Source organism: Paroedura picta, chromosome 5, assembly GCF_049243985.1.
Source record: "Paroedura picta isolate Pp20150507F chromosome 5, Ppicta_v3.0, whole genome shotgun sequence".
In the NCBI taxonomy this organism is placed as follows: Eukaryota; Metazoa; Chordata; class Lepidosauria; order Squamata; family Gekkonidae; genus Paroedura; species Paroedura picta.
The window spans coordinates 109586121-109601800 of NC_135373.1; the positions used below are offsets into that span (position 1 = coordinate 109586121).

General features: G+C 46.5%; 1 protein-coding gene across 1 annotated transcript in view; it reads right to left on the bottom strand.

Annotated features, from left to right (window-relative positions):
- DENND11 (DENN domain containing 11) overlaps positions 1-14773 on the bottom strand; it is a 36065-nt gene extending 21292 nt beyond the window's left edge. The window contains exon 1 of the mRNA XM_077339865.1: positions 14408-14773. Within this exon, the coding sequence (XP_077195980.1) occupies positions 14408-14660 (253 nt within the window). The 5' untranslated portion in view covers positions 14661-14773. The remainder of the gene's footprint in view (positions 1-14407) is intronic.
- Positions 14774-15680: the final 907 nt, after the last annotated feature.

The window sequence follows — 15680 nt, forward strand, 5'->3', positions numbered from 1 at the left end:
ACAGCATCTTTGTTCGGTCATCTCTGTGCCTCCAATACAACTTTTGGCAGGATGCTTTTCCCATGGTGCATTTGTATCTGTAGGCTACAGCAGGGGTAGTCAACCTGTGGTCCTCCAGATGTCCATGGACTACAATTCCCATGAGTCCCTGCCAGCAAACGCTGGCAGGGGCTCATAAGAATTGTAGACCATGGACATCTGGAGGTCCACAGGTTGACTACCCCTGGGCTACAGTCACGGAAGTCTCTTGGAGGGGATCACCTTTCCCCATGCTGTGTAGCCCACACACCAAGACCATCCTCATGAGCTCCTTTCTCCATAACCTCACCATCGGAGCTGAGGAAGGCATCTACCAGAATCAGGGCTCTTTCAGTAGTGGTTCCTTGCCTGTTCTCACATACGGATCCCTCTTCTTGGAGGACAGCCAAAGTTACCAACAAGATAGTTTTGGAGAGGAGCAAACCAACTATGTCATTAGAAGGCAAGATATTACGGCTAAAGCTCACTTACTTTAGACCCATCATGAGATCAAAATCGTCAGAAAAATCATTAATGCTCGGCATGGTCAGCGGCAAAAGGAAACGTGGTCGCCAAAGGATCCGCTGGCTCGACACGATCAAAGCCGATACAGGGATGACCAAGAACCAGCTAAAAGAAGCAAGCAGCCATTGACAGAAACGTATGGTGAAAACTTTCCTATAGAATCTCTGAGGGTTGGACATGGCTGAACGGAAAACAGCATCAATCATCATCATCATCATCATCATCATCATCATCATCATCATCATCATCATCTTGGAAGACACCCATGCAATACCTGCCTTACTGTCGCTTCCTAGCACTGAAACTGGGAGGTTTACAACCTTTAAATATGGACATTATTCCCCAGTAGAGATTGATTGACCTGCCCTCCATTACTCTGTCATCATTCTTCCCTAAATAAATAAAACATTCAATGGTCTCGCCAAGGTTTACGCCCTGCATTTTTGAGGCCCTCTTTATCTGAAGCCCAAATCCCCCAGATGATGAATTTCCCCACCACCACCACGAATAAGGAAAATTTCTGCTGATTTATGGAGAATGCTAAAGTTACTTAATGAGCCCCCTGACAGGCAGAACTGCTCAGACAAACAAATGCCTATCTTGGATGTAAGGCAGCATAACCGAGGTGTAGGAATCGTGGAGCAAGACCTGCTGCAGAGGCCGGAGAGAAGAAACTCCCAGCTCAGCAACTTATAGGCAAAGCAGCTCAAAGGCCATCATTTACACGAATACAAGTGGTACACATCGTAGGCTGGTCCACATAGAGTCCTTGGAATAATACTGAAAAGTAATGGGAAGAGGCACTGCATTTGCAATATTTGGAAAACCAACAGAGTCTTCATTTAATGCTCCACATAAGCGTATTGCTTGCTAAAAAGAGATATGTTCTCTCTTTCTTCCTTGTATTTCTATAGCGCCCTCATACAGGTGTGATTTTCCAGCAGGGATGCTCCTTTAACTAATTCCATGTTTGTTGAGTTTCTTATGAGGTTGTGCTGTTCACTGGGAAATAGTCATTAAATAAGGGATTCATTATGGATTTTAATGTTATACTGTTTCATTGAATTATTTTATTGCTTTAAATATGTCGTTCCCCGCCCTGAGCCCCCGGGGAAGGGCAGGCTATAAATAAAATTTCATCATTATTATGTTACTTTATCCATCTGATCTGTCCAGCAAGGATTTCACACACATTGCACAGCTTGTGCCCAAAGAGCCAGCATGGTGCAGTGGTTGGGAGTGTCAGACTAGGACCCAGGAGAACTGGGTATGAATCCCCAGCTCTGTCCTGGAGGCTTGCTGAGTGATCTTGTGCCTACCTCACAGGGTTGTTATGAGGATGCAATGGAAGAAGGGAAACTCTGTTGTGAGCAGCTCTGGTGCTCCTTTGGGAAGAAACATGGGGAATAAACATTCAAACAGATGACCAAAGAGAGAAATGTACAGCACATCTCTAGGTTCCTAAGGCTTTTCACTTTCAGATATTAGCATGCATGCTCCACGTCCTGATTAGCAAGCAGAGAGTTCAGCAAGCAATGCTTTCTCCCTTTCTTCCTCTTTTTCGTTTAAAGTGGTTTCCACCCTCGTAAAACAGGAAGGGGCCTGCTGAACTTAAGATCACAATTGTCTCCTTCAAAGAGCGTCCAATGGAACAACACAGCGTAGAAGGAGCAGAACACATTTAAACACCAATGCTGGGTAAGGTTCTTGAGAAAGAAACTCCAGTAAGGAGATATTATTTGCTCTGCATGGTACTTTCAGGCTGCCCTGCGGCAAGTCACCTGAAATAGTCTGCCTTATGTAAAAATGAACAAAAAGGAAGGGGCACACCAAAAAAGAATATTGCAGATGTCATAGAAGGGTCAAAGTTTCTAATCATTCTCATTTTAGATACTAGCTTTAATTAAGCTTGGTTATGGAACTTAAGTCATGCATCCTAAATAATCTCTTCTTCTATGAACCTTCCTGGATGCTGAAGTGAGAGAAATCGTTTCAATTTACTGCGTAGTTGTAAGCATATTTGGTATCCCATTCCCCCACGCCCACTTAAGTATATTTATAGTTAGCTGACTCAGAAAGATTTAGGTGGGCAGCTATGCTGGCCTGAAGCAGTAGAACAGAGTTCAAATCCAGTGGACTCCTTTAAGACCAACAAAGTTTTATTCAAGGTATCATCAGATGCATTGAAATGTAAGTTACCGGTCTATACAAATTGGTAGAGGTGAGCAGCCGATTACCATAATAAGCATAATAAAAATGTAACAGATGCAAAGATCAAGATGGAATACCAAGCTTAGTTTATATGGTTACAATTGTCTTGGGTTTAATTCTAGGGGTAAACACAGTGAAGGAAATTAATATAGCAAAATTGGAGATTGGTGGGCAGATGTACCCTTCTTAACTATGGAATGCTGAGGGTAACTGAGACCCCGCCATGGCGTCCCCACTTTCCTCTCTCAAGTGCGGAGGGAAAAAGTACAACACCCTCTTCTTTGAGGTGGGGCGACTGGCTGGTGACACATACAGTCCAACTGTTTTAATACACTGATGTAATGAACAAGATCAAGCACATAAAGCCATGCTCAGGAAGTAGTTCCATATTTGGACTACCAAAAAAAACTAAGAGAACCAAGCACCAGTCATACTACTTTAACAAACATTGTAACAGCTGGAGGGTGGGGAAGCTCTCAAGTACCTCATATCAAGGCAAAAAGATTACAATCAAATTTACATGCTCTCAGACCCTTAAGGGCCAGGTAGGCTAAAAAATTCAAAACCTGTTCTCTAGTAGAAGTTTACCAGGCGCTAGAATCATCCAGCACCTGGTAAACTTTTGGTTTTGAATTCTCCCCCCCCCCCCCCAGTTCTATCCGGAAAAGGGCAGCTTGCCGCCCCCCTCCATTAAGTCCCCTCTCCCTCTCGTCCTCCGCCTTTGTACTCCCAGCCTGCATGAAGTCACTCCTTTGTTTGCAGCTGCTTTTGCCTGACTGATCCTTATCTCTCCCCCTGCTGACTCTCTGGCCACGTCACCCATTTCATGCTCAAAGAGCAACGTGGAGCGGCAGCTTGCCAGGCGACGCGGGTGATTTTGGCAAATGGGTTTTAACAGACGGGCTGCCTCCTTGAGGGAGGCGTTGCGCCTTGCCAAACCCAGCCACACAGAGCAAGCCAAATAGGTAAGCCTGTGGTCAAACCAGATGCTCCCTAGGCCTCAAGTTCTGTTTGCTTTGATGTTGACTCACTCGGGTGAAGCTGGACTAATTTTCTCGGTTATCCTCTTCAAGAATGTGCTGTGCTAATCATCAACTGGGCCTTCTCATCCCCTCCCCCTCTCGAGCACTTCATCGAAATAAGGGTGAACGAAACAGAATTTCTTCAGAAGAAGGGTTATCATCCATACTATGCACTCCGGAGATTCACAGACCGGAGACTGCAGGCCTCATGACATCTGCTGACATCATTCCAAAAGCATCACAAAGGTCTATCATGTCTTTCTTCCACTTCAGTGAAGCGGGAAGTGGTTTGGAAGAGCCCAGGGGGCAGAGATGGGAACTCCCATTTAAAAACAGCAGCCTCCATCAGAGGATGATGTTTGGCTCAGAACTAGCCAGCATTTGGCCCTGCCCCATGGTTGGCTGGATCCACACCCCCTCCCTGTCCTACCAGTAGCCATTTTGTGGGGGTACCCACTCTGAGTTCCCACATTTCCAATAGCGGTTGTTGGCCCAATAGGATTGCGGATTCCTGTCACAAATATATTCATAATTCATTCCTAACAGAATGGTTAGGCAACAGGTATGAAGACACAGGGACATAGATGGGGGGGGGGCAGAAGGACAGAGTCTGAGGAGGGTCTCAGCAGGAATATGATCCCACCCAGCCTGCCTTCTGAAGCTGTCCTTTTCTTCAGGAAGCTAAGCAGGGTTGGCCCTGGTCAGCACTGGGATGGGAGACCACTGAGGAACTCCAGGGCCGCTACTACCCAGAAGAAGGCAATGGAACATCTCTCTCTAGGAAAATGCAGCTGTAGCAGGAAGAGTCAGACTGGCACCCTGCTACTGCCCCCAAAATTCCTCACCACCCCCCTGAATCCTTCCACCACTCCCAGGGGCCTACTGCCCACTTTGGGAATCCAATGAACTCTTCAACAGGTTGCATGGCAAAATAGAAGAATGTTCAAGCCCTGGTTTTAAGGATCCTCAGCACATCCCCTACCACATAATTTCTCTAAGGAAAAGGAACCATGATTTCCACCATTGCACTACAGGTCCCACTATTTGCCTCCTCTTTAGCATTTGCTCAGAGCCTTTTGTGGCGCAGAGTGATAAGCAGCAAACATGCAGTCTGAAAGCTCTGCCCATGAGGCTGGGAGTTCAATCCCAGTAGCCGGCTCAAGGTTGACTCAGCCTTCCATCCTTCCGAGGTCGGTAAAATGAGTACCCACCTTGCTGGGGGGTAAACGGTAATGACTGGGGAAGGCACTGGCAAACCACCCCGTATTCAGTCTGCCAAGAAAATGCTAGAGGGCGTCACCCCAAGGGTCAGACATGACTCGGTGCTTGCATAGGGGATATCTTTACATTTAGCATTTGCTCAGACCCGTGGAACAAAATTTCAGGGGTCTCCTGCATGTGGTAGCTGGAGGGAAGTATGGAAATCCCCAATCTGAACAGTATTAACATGATTAGGTATACGTCCTCATCTGTATCTAGGATACAAGGACAGGCAGGCTTGGATAGAATACAAAAGTGTGTTGCTGGAGTCAGGTTGCAAGTCTAGGAAGAAGAGACTAAGACAGTCTCCAATTGCATATATACAGCCCAATAATTAATTAAATGACTCTGAGCACCAAACAGGACATTCTGGTCCCTTAAAAGGCTGAGAGCAAAAGTCTTATATTAACAGCAATGAGAGCCAGCTTGGTGTTGTGGTTAGGAGTGTAGACTTCTAATCTGGCGAGCTGGGTTTGATTCTGCACTCCCCCACATGCAGCCAGCTGGGTGACCTTGGGCTGTATAAACTGATAAAGCTATTCTGACCGGGAAATAATATCAGGGCTCTCTCAGCCTCACCTCCCTCACAGGGTGTCTTTTGTGGGGAGAGGAAAGGGAAGGCAACTGTAAGCTGCTTTGAGACTCCTTCGGTAGAGAAAAGCGGCATATAAGAACCAACTCTTCTTCTTCTATTAATTTTGGATGATAAACTAGATAAAGAGATGGCAGAAAACAGCAGTAGAAAACAGCAAGAGGTCAGAAGCACCTTCAAGACTAATAAAATTTGTGGCAGGCGATGAGCTTTTGTAAGTCATTGCTCACCTGACAGACTAACCTATCTTGATATATCAACAGAAATTAGATTCTTTTTATCATATTGTTACTTGGCATTAGTTTGAAGCAGATTACTAAAATATAAAGAATGAGACCACATTTAAATGGTTGCAAAAATCAATCACACCAACACCTAAATTCTGCAACTGAAAGAGTGATCGAAATCAGACTGGGAAATATTTCCTACGGGGGGGGGGGTTGAAGCCCATAAATATAACCTCTTCTGAAATAATTTTCTTCCAGTTAAAGAATCCATTAAATTCACATATTACTAGACCAGACAGAAACTGCAGTTGTGTTAGGCCAACACATAATCCAAAACCCAAAGTAAGAAAATTTTATCAAAACAAACTAAAACAATACAACAGTGTGTAACATGCAGGAGGGATGGGTGGGCAAGGTGGGAGGGGAAAAAGCCTTGTCAGGGCCATGAGCTAAATCCTCTTGTATGTATTCAAGTGGTCTACCTTGAAAGACTATTGTAAGAAGAGTAAATCAGAATCAACTGACTACCTAGTATCATTTACCTAGATATTGGGGGGCAGGGGCATGCAGGCTGTTATATTTTTATCCCACATCTCCCATGTAGCTCTGGGCATCATACCTAAGGTGACCAGACTGTCCCACTTTTGGAAGGACATCTAGGGGTACCTGGCAAATTGTACTTATGTTGAAATTAAAATATATATATTACCATACTATTTTACGTTCTATGCGTTCTATGAAACTTTTTGTTGCTCCATGTAGACCAAATTTTTAATCAAGAACCCCTCCCCCAGTCAATGGTGTCCCACTTTACCAATGTTAAAATTTGGTCACCTTAATTATACCTCTTTCTGCCCCTTCCTTTCTATTTTATCCTGACAATAACCCTGTGAGTGACGTTAGACTGAGAGAGAAATAACAGTCCAAAATCGCCCACTGAGTTTCATGGCGAACAGTAATTTGAACCTGGGTCTCTCCAGCCCTAATTCTACACATCAACCTGGGTTGGGGGGAGGGGAAGATGGAAGATTACATCTTCTCTGCACTTTTAACTAAGTGAACGCCTTGTATTTAATATGGCTGTGTTGTCCATCTTCCCCCGGGCTAATCATGCATCCCTGAGAAATGGGACTGATTTACATGGCAGGAATTAAGGCCTGCAGGGCAATGGAATAGTCCTGGAGGACAATCAAGTAAAGAATTTTAACCTCTGCAGTAGACTACACTGACCATGTGGAATACAACAGGATTATGTCTCCACTTACCTATTTAGGGACAGCTCCTAGAGTCTAATTAGCCATTCAGTAGCATTCTTTTTTATATTCTTCAGAAGCAAGTCCAACATCTGTGTGTGTATGACTCTGTGTGTGTTTGTGTGTGGGAGAGAGAACCTACACAACAGCATTCCATCCTACAGAGCACTAAACAGATGGGAAAAAACACTACATTTTTCCACAATAAGATATGGCAATGTCGGACTGGGGAAAATGGAACATATATGCAATATTTCTGTATAACACATGGAGCATTTTCAGAGCATGCAAACATAATGTGCAGGATCTTCCCCTCTCCCAGTCCACAAATGACATGGAAGGGCCCAGTATGTTTCCAAGGTGACTGACTGAGACATCAAAGCTGGACTTTCAATTAAACCCAAAAAGGGGAACTTGAACAACCACACATGCACATACATGGATAGCCAGGGTTTATGAGCAGAAGAAACAATTCACTTTCCTAAATTCTTCAGTCTTGGAAGGGGCCAGGAGAAAGCATGTGTGGGCTGCTTTGTTGGTTTGTTTGTTAGATAACCTCCCACCATCTTACCTAAAAAATTGCACTGTATGGGGCCACAGGAGAAAACAGTGCAAGGCATTTTTAATTAGTGGAAGGGTGTTTGCCATCTTTTATGGAGTAGGTTTTGTGCCTGATATTTTAGCAGTCCTTAGAGCCAGAAATTCATTACAACTTCTATTTTTGGAAGCATTTGGAGCTCTTTATAGCTCAGCATGTAGATTTTTTTGGTACTATTGGGCAGGCCAGAGTCTGAAAATTGTAATATAAGCTTTTCACTGTTGTATGCCCATGGATATTAAACCCTACACAGCACATCCATTATTGAGAAGTTCTCAAATGTTTGTTCTTCGAAGGACTCTCGTAGTTCTGCGGGCCTGGAAAAAAATCATGGAATGTGTAGGATAGTTCTATAATATAAAACCTCATTAGCTGCAGATTCCGTCTGACATTTGGAATTTGATCTGGAGAGACCCGGGTTCAAATGTGTACCTGTCAGGAGTCAGTGGGTGACCTTGGGCCAGGTACCTCACAGTAGAGATGTAAGGGCTTAAAACAGCCTTTCTCGGCTTTTTTACCATTGAGAAACCCCTGAAACATTCTTCAGGCTTCAAGAAACCCCAGAAATGGTGGGATTATGCAGAATATGAGTAGGCATAGCTGTGTACATGCCCACTCATGGCCCCTTCCTTTCTCATCCATCAGTGGCCATTTTGGGAGGGGAGCAGGTCCACATGACCATAAATGGTGATATTACCTAATAAATATTTAACAATTTTTACAAATAAAAATTATTAAACTCCCATCCATTCGGGAAACCCTTCTAACGCTTTCAAGAAACCCCAGGGTTTCATGAAACCCTGGCCTAGAAAGAAAACAGGGAAGGGGGAAGCAGGGCTGAAGTTTATTTGTGCAACCTTACCCATTAATTTTGGAGAGCATTAAAAACAAATGCCAAGATGTTTTATTCACTTAAAATGAAATGCAACATAGTTCTAAGATCAGGTTTATTGTTCAGGTGTTAATAATTTTGGCAACAATTAACCTGAAAAAAATTGCCTTATCCTCATCGGTTACTGGAGAAGTCAGTATTTTCAATGCTTATAAAGTCTGACTTGATATCCAAATATTTGGTAATGTTCTAATCTCCACTGTTCTATTTTAAGACCTCTAAAATGGCAAAGATATGCCAAGGTTGTATAGAACGCCACACTTTGCAGCTGTCTCAACAACTGTGAATTCCGCTTGTAGAAAACAAAAACGATTGAATTAAATATTGAATTAAATATATATAAAATGCCTTAAATATGGTAAATGTTAAAGGCTAAGGTATCAATAATATGATTTATGTTGTTAAAGCACTAAAATCAATTTAGATTTGATAGGAAAAGTATTACATATATTTTCCCACAATATTTTTGTTGTTTTCCTAAAATAAAATCTGTTGGGGGGAAATATACCTTTGCACTGTCATGGCTCCAAGAGTTATCGGGGGTGGGATATTTTACTTTTATGCCTCAGAATGTTGTTGGGAGGAGGAAGGGAGGGAGAGAGACAAAATACTCAGCCTCAAGTTTCCTGGAGGAAAGTTAAGATAAAAACAAAATAAACTGATATAAAATGTGTCTGGGAATTTTTAATTAGGAAGAGGCAATAAAGAACTAGTCACCAGTGGCAGGTAAGAGAACCAGCCTCAGCTAAGCATTTGTGAGTTGCAAACATTTCGGTTTTTTAAAATAGAATTTCTTTAAAGGTTCCTGTCAACATACACAAGAGAATGACAAGCAGGGTCCCAGGGTGGTCAGCTACCACCTGAAGAGGTTCATTCCAAACTGAGGGAATTCCACTTTGAATGCTCTCCAAAGCCAGTACATGGCAAAGCCCTTCACCTGTCGTCATTTAAAATCAACAAATATTTTATTTGTATACTGCCCCATCCCTATTAGCTCAGGGCCGTTAGCATCATTTTAAAACAATACATAACAAGCAATAAAACAGCAAATCCTTCATAAAAACTGTCTCCTGTTATTTGTCTCCTGCGGGGATTGATTGGAGTTTGGAAGGGTTGATGGCCAAGACCATACAAAATAAAACATGCAATACTAATAAGCATAAAAACAACAACCTCCCAATCCCCTTAAAAATCCCCCTCCAGGCTGCCAAACCATCTCCCCAGGAAGATGTAGCTGGATATGGTTGGGGAGGTATCAGAGGAGGGACCCAAGAGCTCCTCCTTAACCAGAAGCCTGGTGGAAGAGTTCTGACTTGCAGGCCCTACAAGAAGTTATACTGTAGGGCAGGGGTAGTCAACCTGTGGTCCTCCAGATGTTCATGAACTACAATTCCCATGAGCCCCTGCCAGCATTTGCTCCTGGGAATTGTAGTTCATGAACATCTGGAGGACCACAGGTTGACTACCCCTGCTGTAGGGAGCATTAAAAAATGTGATGTCCCTCTCTCTACCATCCTCTACCCTGAAGGAAAAAATGCAGCATTTCTAAAATATAAACAACCCAAATGTCCCACGGTAGAAACCCACAAAACGGCATAACCTGGTCGCCGCTATCAGCTGAAACAACCCCAAAATTCTCCCATATAGTTAGAGAACTTAGTGGATGGAAGAGAGAGGCTACATGGTTTCTGGAGGTTTTTCAGCTGAGCCGTAATTTATGGAACCCTCAATAAGGGTGAAATTATATCTATTTCCACAAAGTTGTGTATGCCGCCAAGTAATTACAAAATCTGACAGTAAATCTTCCAGTACTTTCAGAAGAGACAAACAAGTGTCAGGCTGAATTAACAGCTTCTTCACAGAACAGAAAGTTCAGCATTTCCTTTTCCTCCTGAAAGGACCTGTGCCCAACCCCAGCACCACCTCTACAATCACATCTGGGGAAAAAATAGAAATACATTTCCAAATAATCACTCCATGTCTGCTCAACTGGGAAGACACGAGCAATCCAGGCAGGTTTTGAGCCACGTGAAACCGGCTAGAGAAGCCGTGCAAGGTATAAGAACCCGAGATGATGTGCTGTCGAAGCAAAAACTTTGGAAGGCCAGGAAGCCATACAAATGCCCGCAATTAAGCCAAATGCATGCAGGTTGTCTTGGTACCTCTCAGCAGGGAAACAAGCCGTTACAGCAGCAGAATCCAAGATTAGGCCCAGGCAAGAAATAAGGTATTTGCAGGGGAAGTCATGAGGGAATGCAAGCAGGTGAGACGCAAAATGCCTCTGCACAAATTTGAAAGCAGTGAGAGCACAGGACCTCCCAACTCTATTATATTCGGTGGTACATCTCTACAGAAGTGTGTGTAAGACTGTCCCTTGGGTAACCAGCTTATTTCAGATGAAGGGAGCTTTGTCTCTCGAAATCTTAAACACAAAAAATCTCAAGTCTCTAAGGAGCTACTGAACTCAAGTCTTGCTATTTATTTCAAATATATGTTCAGTGGTATCACTGGCCACACACATATTTCGAAAGAGCAGGGTGCAACAGACAAATGAAGACCAAACTCTGATGAAAGTCTCTCACATATAAAAGCATCTGGCTTGGAAGGAGGGGGGGAGGATACAAATTGCAAAGGAAACCACACAAGGGAAGTAGGGAGATGTCTTCATTAAGTTAAACAACTTACTGTGGTGGGAAGATTGCATTCAGGCCCTTCCTCACTGGCAACATTCACTCTGTAGTTACTCCACAGGGTGCCGTGGAAGGAAGGTGGAGAAACATGTTTTCCTGGGATGGTTCCAGGTCGTTTAGGGCCTCGACAACTCATCACTGAACAAGCCGGTGAGATCACAGTAAGGCCTGGAAGGAACCTGCATGGCCTTTGTCTTCCTCCTCTGAAGGAACATTGGCATGCTCAAGAGAACACACTTCTCCTTTGAACTGCACAGCCACACTAAGTCAAGGAGCCATGAGTCTACCAACACCTCAGAGTTTGTGGAAAGAGGAATGCCAAGTCCCTTCCCACAAAACTTTGCTTAGAAGAGAGTTTGTTTCATGGAAAATATTTATACCCCAGACCAGGGGTAGTCAAACTGTGGCCCTCCAGATGTCCATGGACTACAATTCCCATGAGCCCCTGCCAGCCTTTGCTGGCAGGGGCTCATGGGAATTGTAGTCCATGGACATCTGGAGGGCCGCAGTTTGACTACCCCTGCCCCAGACAGTCCGGACAGTAGCTACCAAAGTAGGTTCCTGATGAAAACAATGATCATTAAACTCCAAGGTGTTACTATCATTCTAGGACACCCAACATTATACTTCTCTTTTTACACCTCCCAACCTGTCATCATTGAAGCATTCTCAGGAATTCTGGGGGAATTTCTCGGAGGGTAGAAGCAGTAACCCGTTTTTCCTCTAAGATTTGCACCTGAGCAGCTGCGCATTAACACAGGAAGCTCCACTCAGCAGCAATCTGGAACCATACAGGGCTTTGCACTGCCCACTGTCCATTTTAAGATCACAGGAATTATATTCTGCTTCACCAGATTCTGAATCACAGGAGGACAATGCCAGCAAGCGGGACTGTGGCACCCCAGACTATTTCGTCCAGGGTACAAGGCCAGTTCCCTGCCTGAGAGAGAGAGCCTCTTGTGGTGTTGGCCCTGCCACTAGGCCTCAGCTCACTTGTGATGACTCTGGCTAAGAACCCTCTTTTAAACACACATCGCATTACTGAAAGAAATGCCAGTATCTTCAGAAGACAGTGAGGTATTTTTGGTATTCAGACCAGTAACTAGGGGTTCCCAAAGTGGGCAGTATGCCCCCCAGAGGGCGGTGAAAGGATTCAGGGGGGCAGCAGACTGACTTTTCCTGCTCTAGCTGCATTTTCCGAGCAGATGTTCCAAGGTGGCCTGCCATTGCCTGTTTCTGGATAGTAGCAGCCGTGGACTTCCTTAGTGCCCTCCCATCCCAGTGTTAACCAGGGTCAACCCTGCTTAGCATCCTGAAGAAAACGACAGCTTCAGAAGGTTGGGCTGGATGGGATCATCTTCCTGCTGAGCTCCTTCCCCTCCTCAGACTCTGCCCTTCCCAGGCTCCACTCCAAATCTCCAGGGATTTCTTAACCCAGGGTTGGCAGACCTTCCCCCAAAGTCTCCATCTTTGGGAGGCTGGAAATGGCTTTTCCCGCTTGCTCCTGGCTAAGGGATTGTCTATTATTCACTTCTCTCTCTGTCTCTCTTTTCCCATCTGTCTGTCTCCCCAATGAGGACTCAAGTTGGCTTTTACAAATGACTTTTACAAAGACCTCACATTTTTTTTCCCCCAGACTAAAATATGGCTGCAGCTCAACAACCAAAAAAGAAGTGTCGGCAATATAGCGTGTTTAGAATTTGTAGTAGTCCAAACTCCAGGAAAGAGGTGCGTGTACATATGTATGTGTTTGGGGGAGGGGGGCACTAGGGATGTGGCCTGGGAGCCAGCAGCCCGAAAAAGTTAGGGAACCTCTGATCTAAACTAAACTCAAGGATACATTCCCATAAATGCCATGGGAGCAGAAGTAGCTTTAGTATGAGATAGGGTAATGGAGCGGGACTGCTTGGCATGCAGAAGAAAGCACCTGCTTGGCATGCAGAAGATCCAAGATTCATCCCCCAGCCCCTCCAGCTAAATAGTAGCTGCTGGCGAGAGAGACCTCTACCTGAGGCCCTGAAGAGTCACTGCCGGTCAGAAGAGACTGTGACCTTGATAGACCAAGAATCCAATTCAGTAGAAAGCAGCTTCATGTGCGATTAATGTGTGACCAACTCAGGTGAGAAATGCTAGCTCCCATTAAGTGGCCACAGACTTAATACTTGTTTATTATATTCCTATATACTGCCCTTCTCCAAGGCCTCATGACAATTTACGACATGTAGGGTACATCCGATAAAACAGTCATATGATTCAATTATTACTATTTAAAATTATTAGACTAAAAAAACGGGCATTAATTCACCAAGAATTGTCTCACAAGTAGCCCCCTTGGAATGAGAACAGAGGCTCATGCATGTCCTAAGGCCTGCCCCATAGAATGACCCACTGGATGGTACCCCACTTTTTCGGCATGGCAAGCAGCACTTTCTTATCTTCCTCCTCAGCCACCAAAATGCCCACCAGGTCTTCCTCAGTTGCGGGAGTATTTGAACAGACAGGAGGCTATTATTCAGGGCCATAGTAGAAGACCGACAGGGAGGGGAAGAAAAAACTACACACAGGTAATAAAACTGCCTGACTTCTCAGGGATGGTACCCACAGGCCTGGGCAATGCAAGGCAAGCGTAGTGGCATCGAACCATGAATTCCTCTGGATGGAGGAGGTGGTCAACATTCACACACACACACACACACACACACTGGATCTAGGAGAAACCACCTCCGGAGAAGAAAGAGGCCTTTGTTTGTCCCCCAGGAAAGTTTGCACCTGGGCATCAGGAGGCAGGTGCAGGCTAACCTCCTAAACCTGCCGTTCAGGTAAAGGCAGGGCAGTCGCACCGCCCGACCTGGGAGCTCACCCCGTGGCTCTGAAGTGTGGGGAGGCCGCGGCCGCGAACGGGCCGGGAAGCGCACTCCGCACATGGCCAGAGAACGCTCGCCGCTTCCCGGAGAGAAGCCGTGGCTGTCACCGACCCCTCGAAAAAGACTCTTTGCTCCTGGCGGCCAAGGGGCGAGATCTCCCGCCGAGGAAGGCAGGGGAGAGGGGCAGCATCGCGTCCCGGGGAAGGGAAGGGAGGCGGGCAGGGCAGGGCAGGAAGGCGCCGGCGGAGCCCTTACCCGTGCGGGGGTCGAAGGTGACCACGAACACCGCCACGATCTGGTCCTCTTCCACCTGCGCCGAGTCCGGCTCCTGGAGGCGCCCGCCGGGCCCGGCCAGCGCAGCAGCCCCCGCCGCCCCCGAGTCCCTCTGGCCGCCGCCGCTGCCCCATGGCGAGCCTTTCCAGCCGCCGGGCTCCGGCCGCTCCGGCGCGGACACGGCTGGGCCCTCGGCCCAGAAGAGCAGCGGCGCGTCGTCGGCTTGCTCCACCATGGCCCAGCCAGCCAGCCAGCCAGCTGCGGCGGCGGCGGCGGCGGCCGAGGGGAGGGGAAGGCGGCGCTTGCCCGGCCACGGAGACGCCCCCGTCTCCGCCCCGGCCGAGCCTCGCGGGGAAGGCGAGCAGGAGCGGGCGGCCTTGGCCGGGCCGGGTGTCAGGAGGCGACTTCTCCGGCGCTGCCCCGCCCGCAGGCTCGAGGAGGCGGAGGGCAAGAGCCGCTGGGGGCAAGATCGCCCGCGGAAGGGAGAGCGGGGAAAGCAGAGGCTACCGGGAGGTGCCGCGTTGCTTTCTAGTGGCTCAGGTGTCAGGCGACGGTCTGGAGAACCCAGGTGTGCGTCCCCGCTCTGCCCCGGACGCCTGGTGCAGGAGGGTAGGCCAGCCACAGGTACACTCAGCGGCTGGGGATGCCAACCCCCAGGGGGCATCTGGGCACCGCGCCTCAGCCCAGGCATGGCCAGGCGACAGAGACCACTTCCCCTGCAGAAAATGGGCAGCTTCGGAGGGTGGATTCCAGAGCATCATACTCCACTGCGTTCCCTCCAAAGGTCGCCCCCCCCCCAAGGCCCCAGGTATTTCACAATCCAGACCTGGCAAGCCTAACTCAGTGTTACCTACCTCGCAGGGTTGTTGTGGGGATGAAACGGGAGCAGCTTTGGAACCCCGCTGGGGAGAAAGAACATAAATAAATAACATCCGTTTATCCAGCAGGTATGCTTCACACTGATAAACGATATTATGTGAAGGGAGGGGGAGCTTTTTCGCCAATAGAATCAAACAGAATCTGGAAAATGGTTGCCTACTTTTAAGTACATTACAGTGTGCACACTCCTACTAGTTTGAAGCACCATCTCATCCCAAAGACGGGATCTCTTCCCACACAATAAAACACAATAAAATGGACAGCAGCTAAAAGATCATGAAAATCAGTATTGAATCCACAGTACAATGAATATATTAATTTCATCCAAGGGTGTGTGTGTGTTGATACAAAGCGCTCTGCCTCCAACCCTGTGACT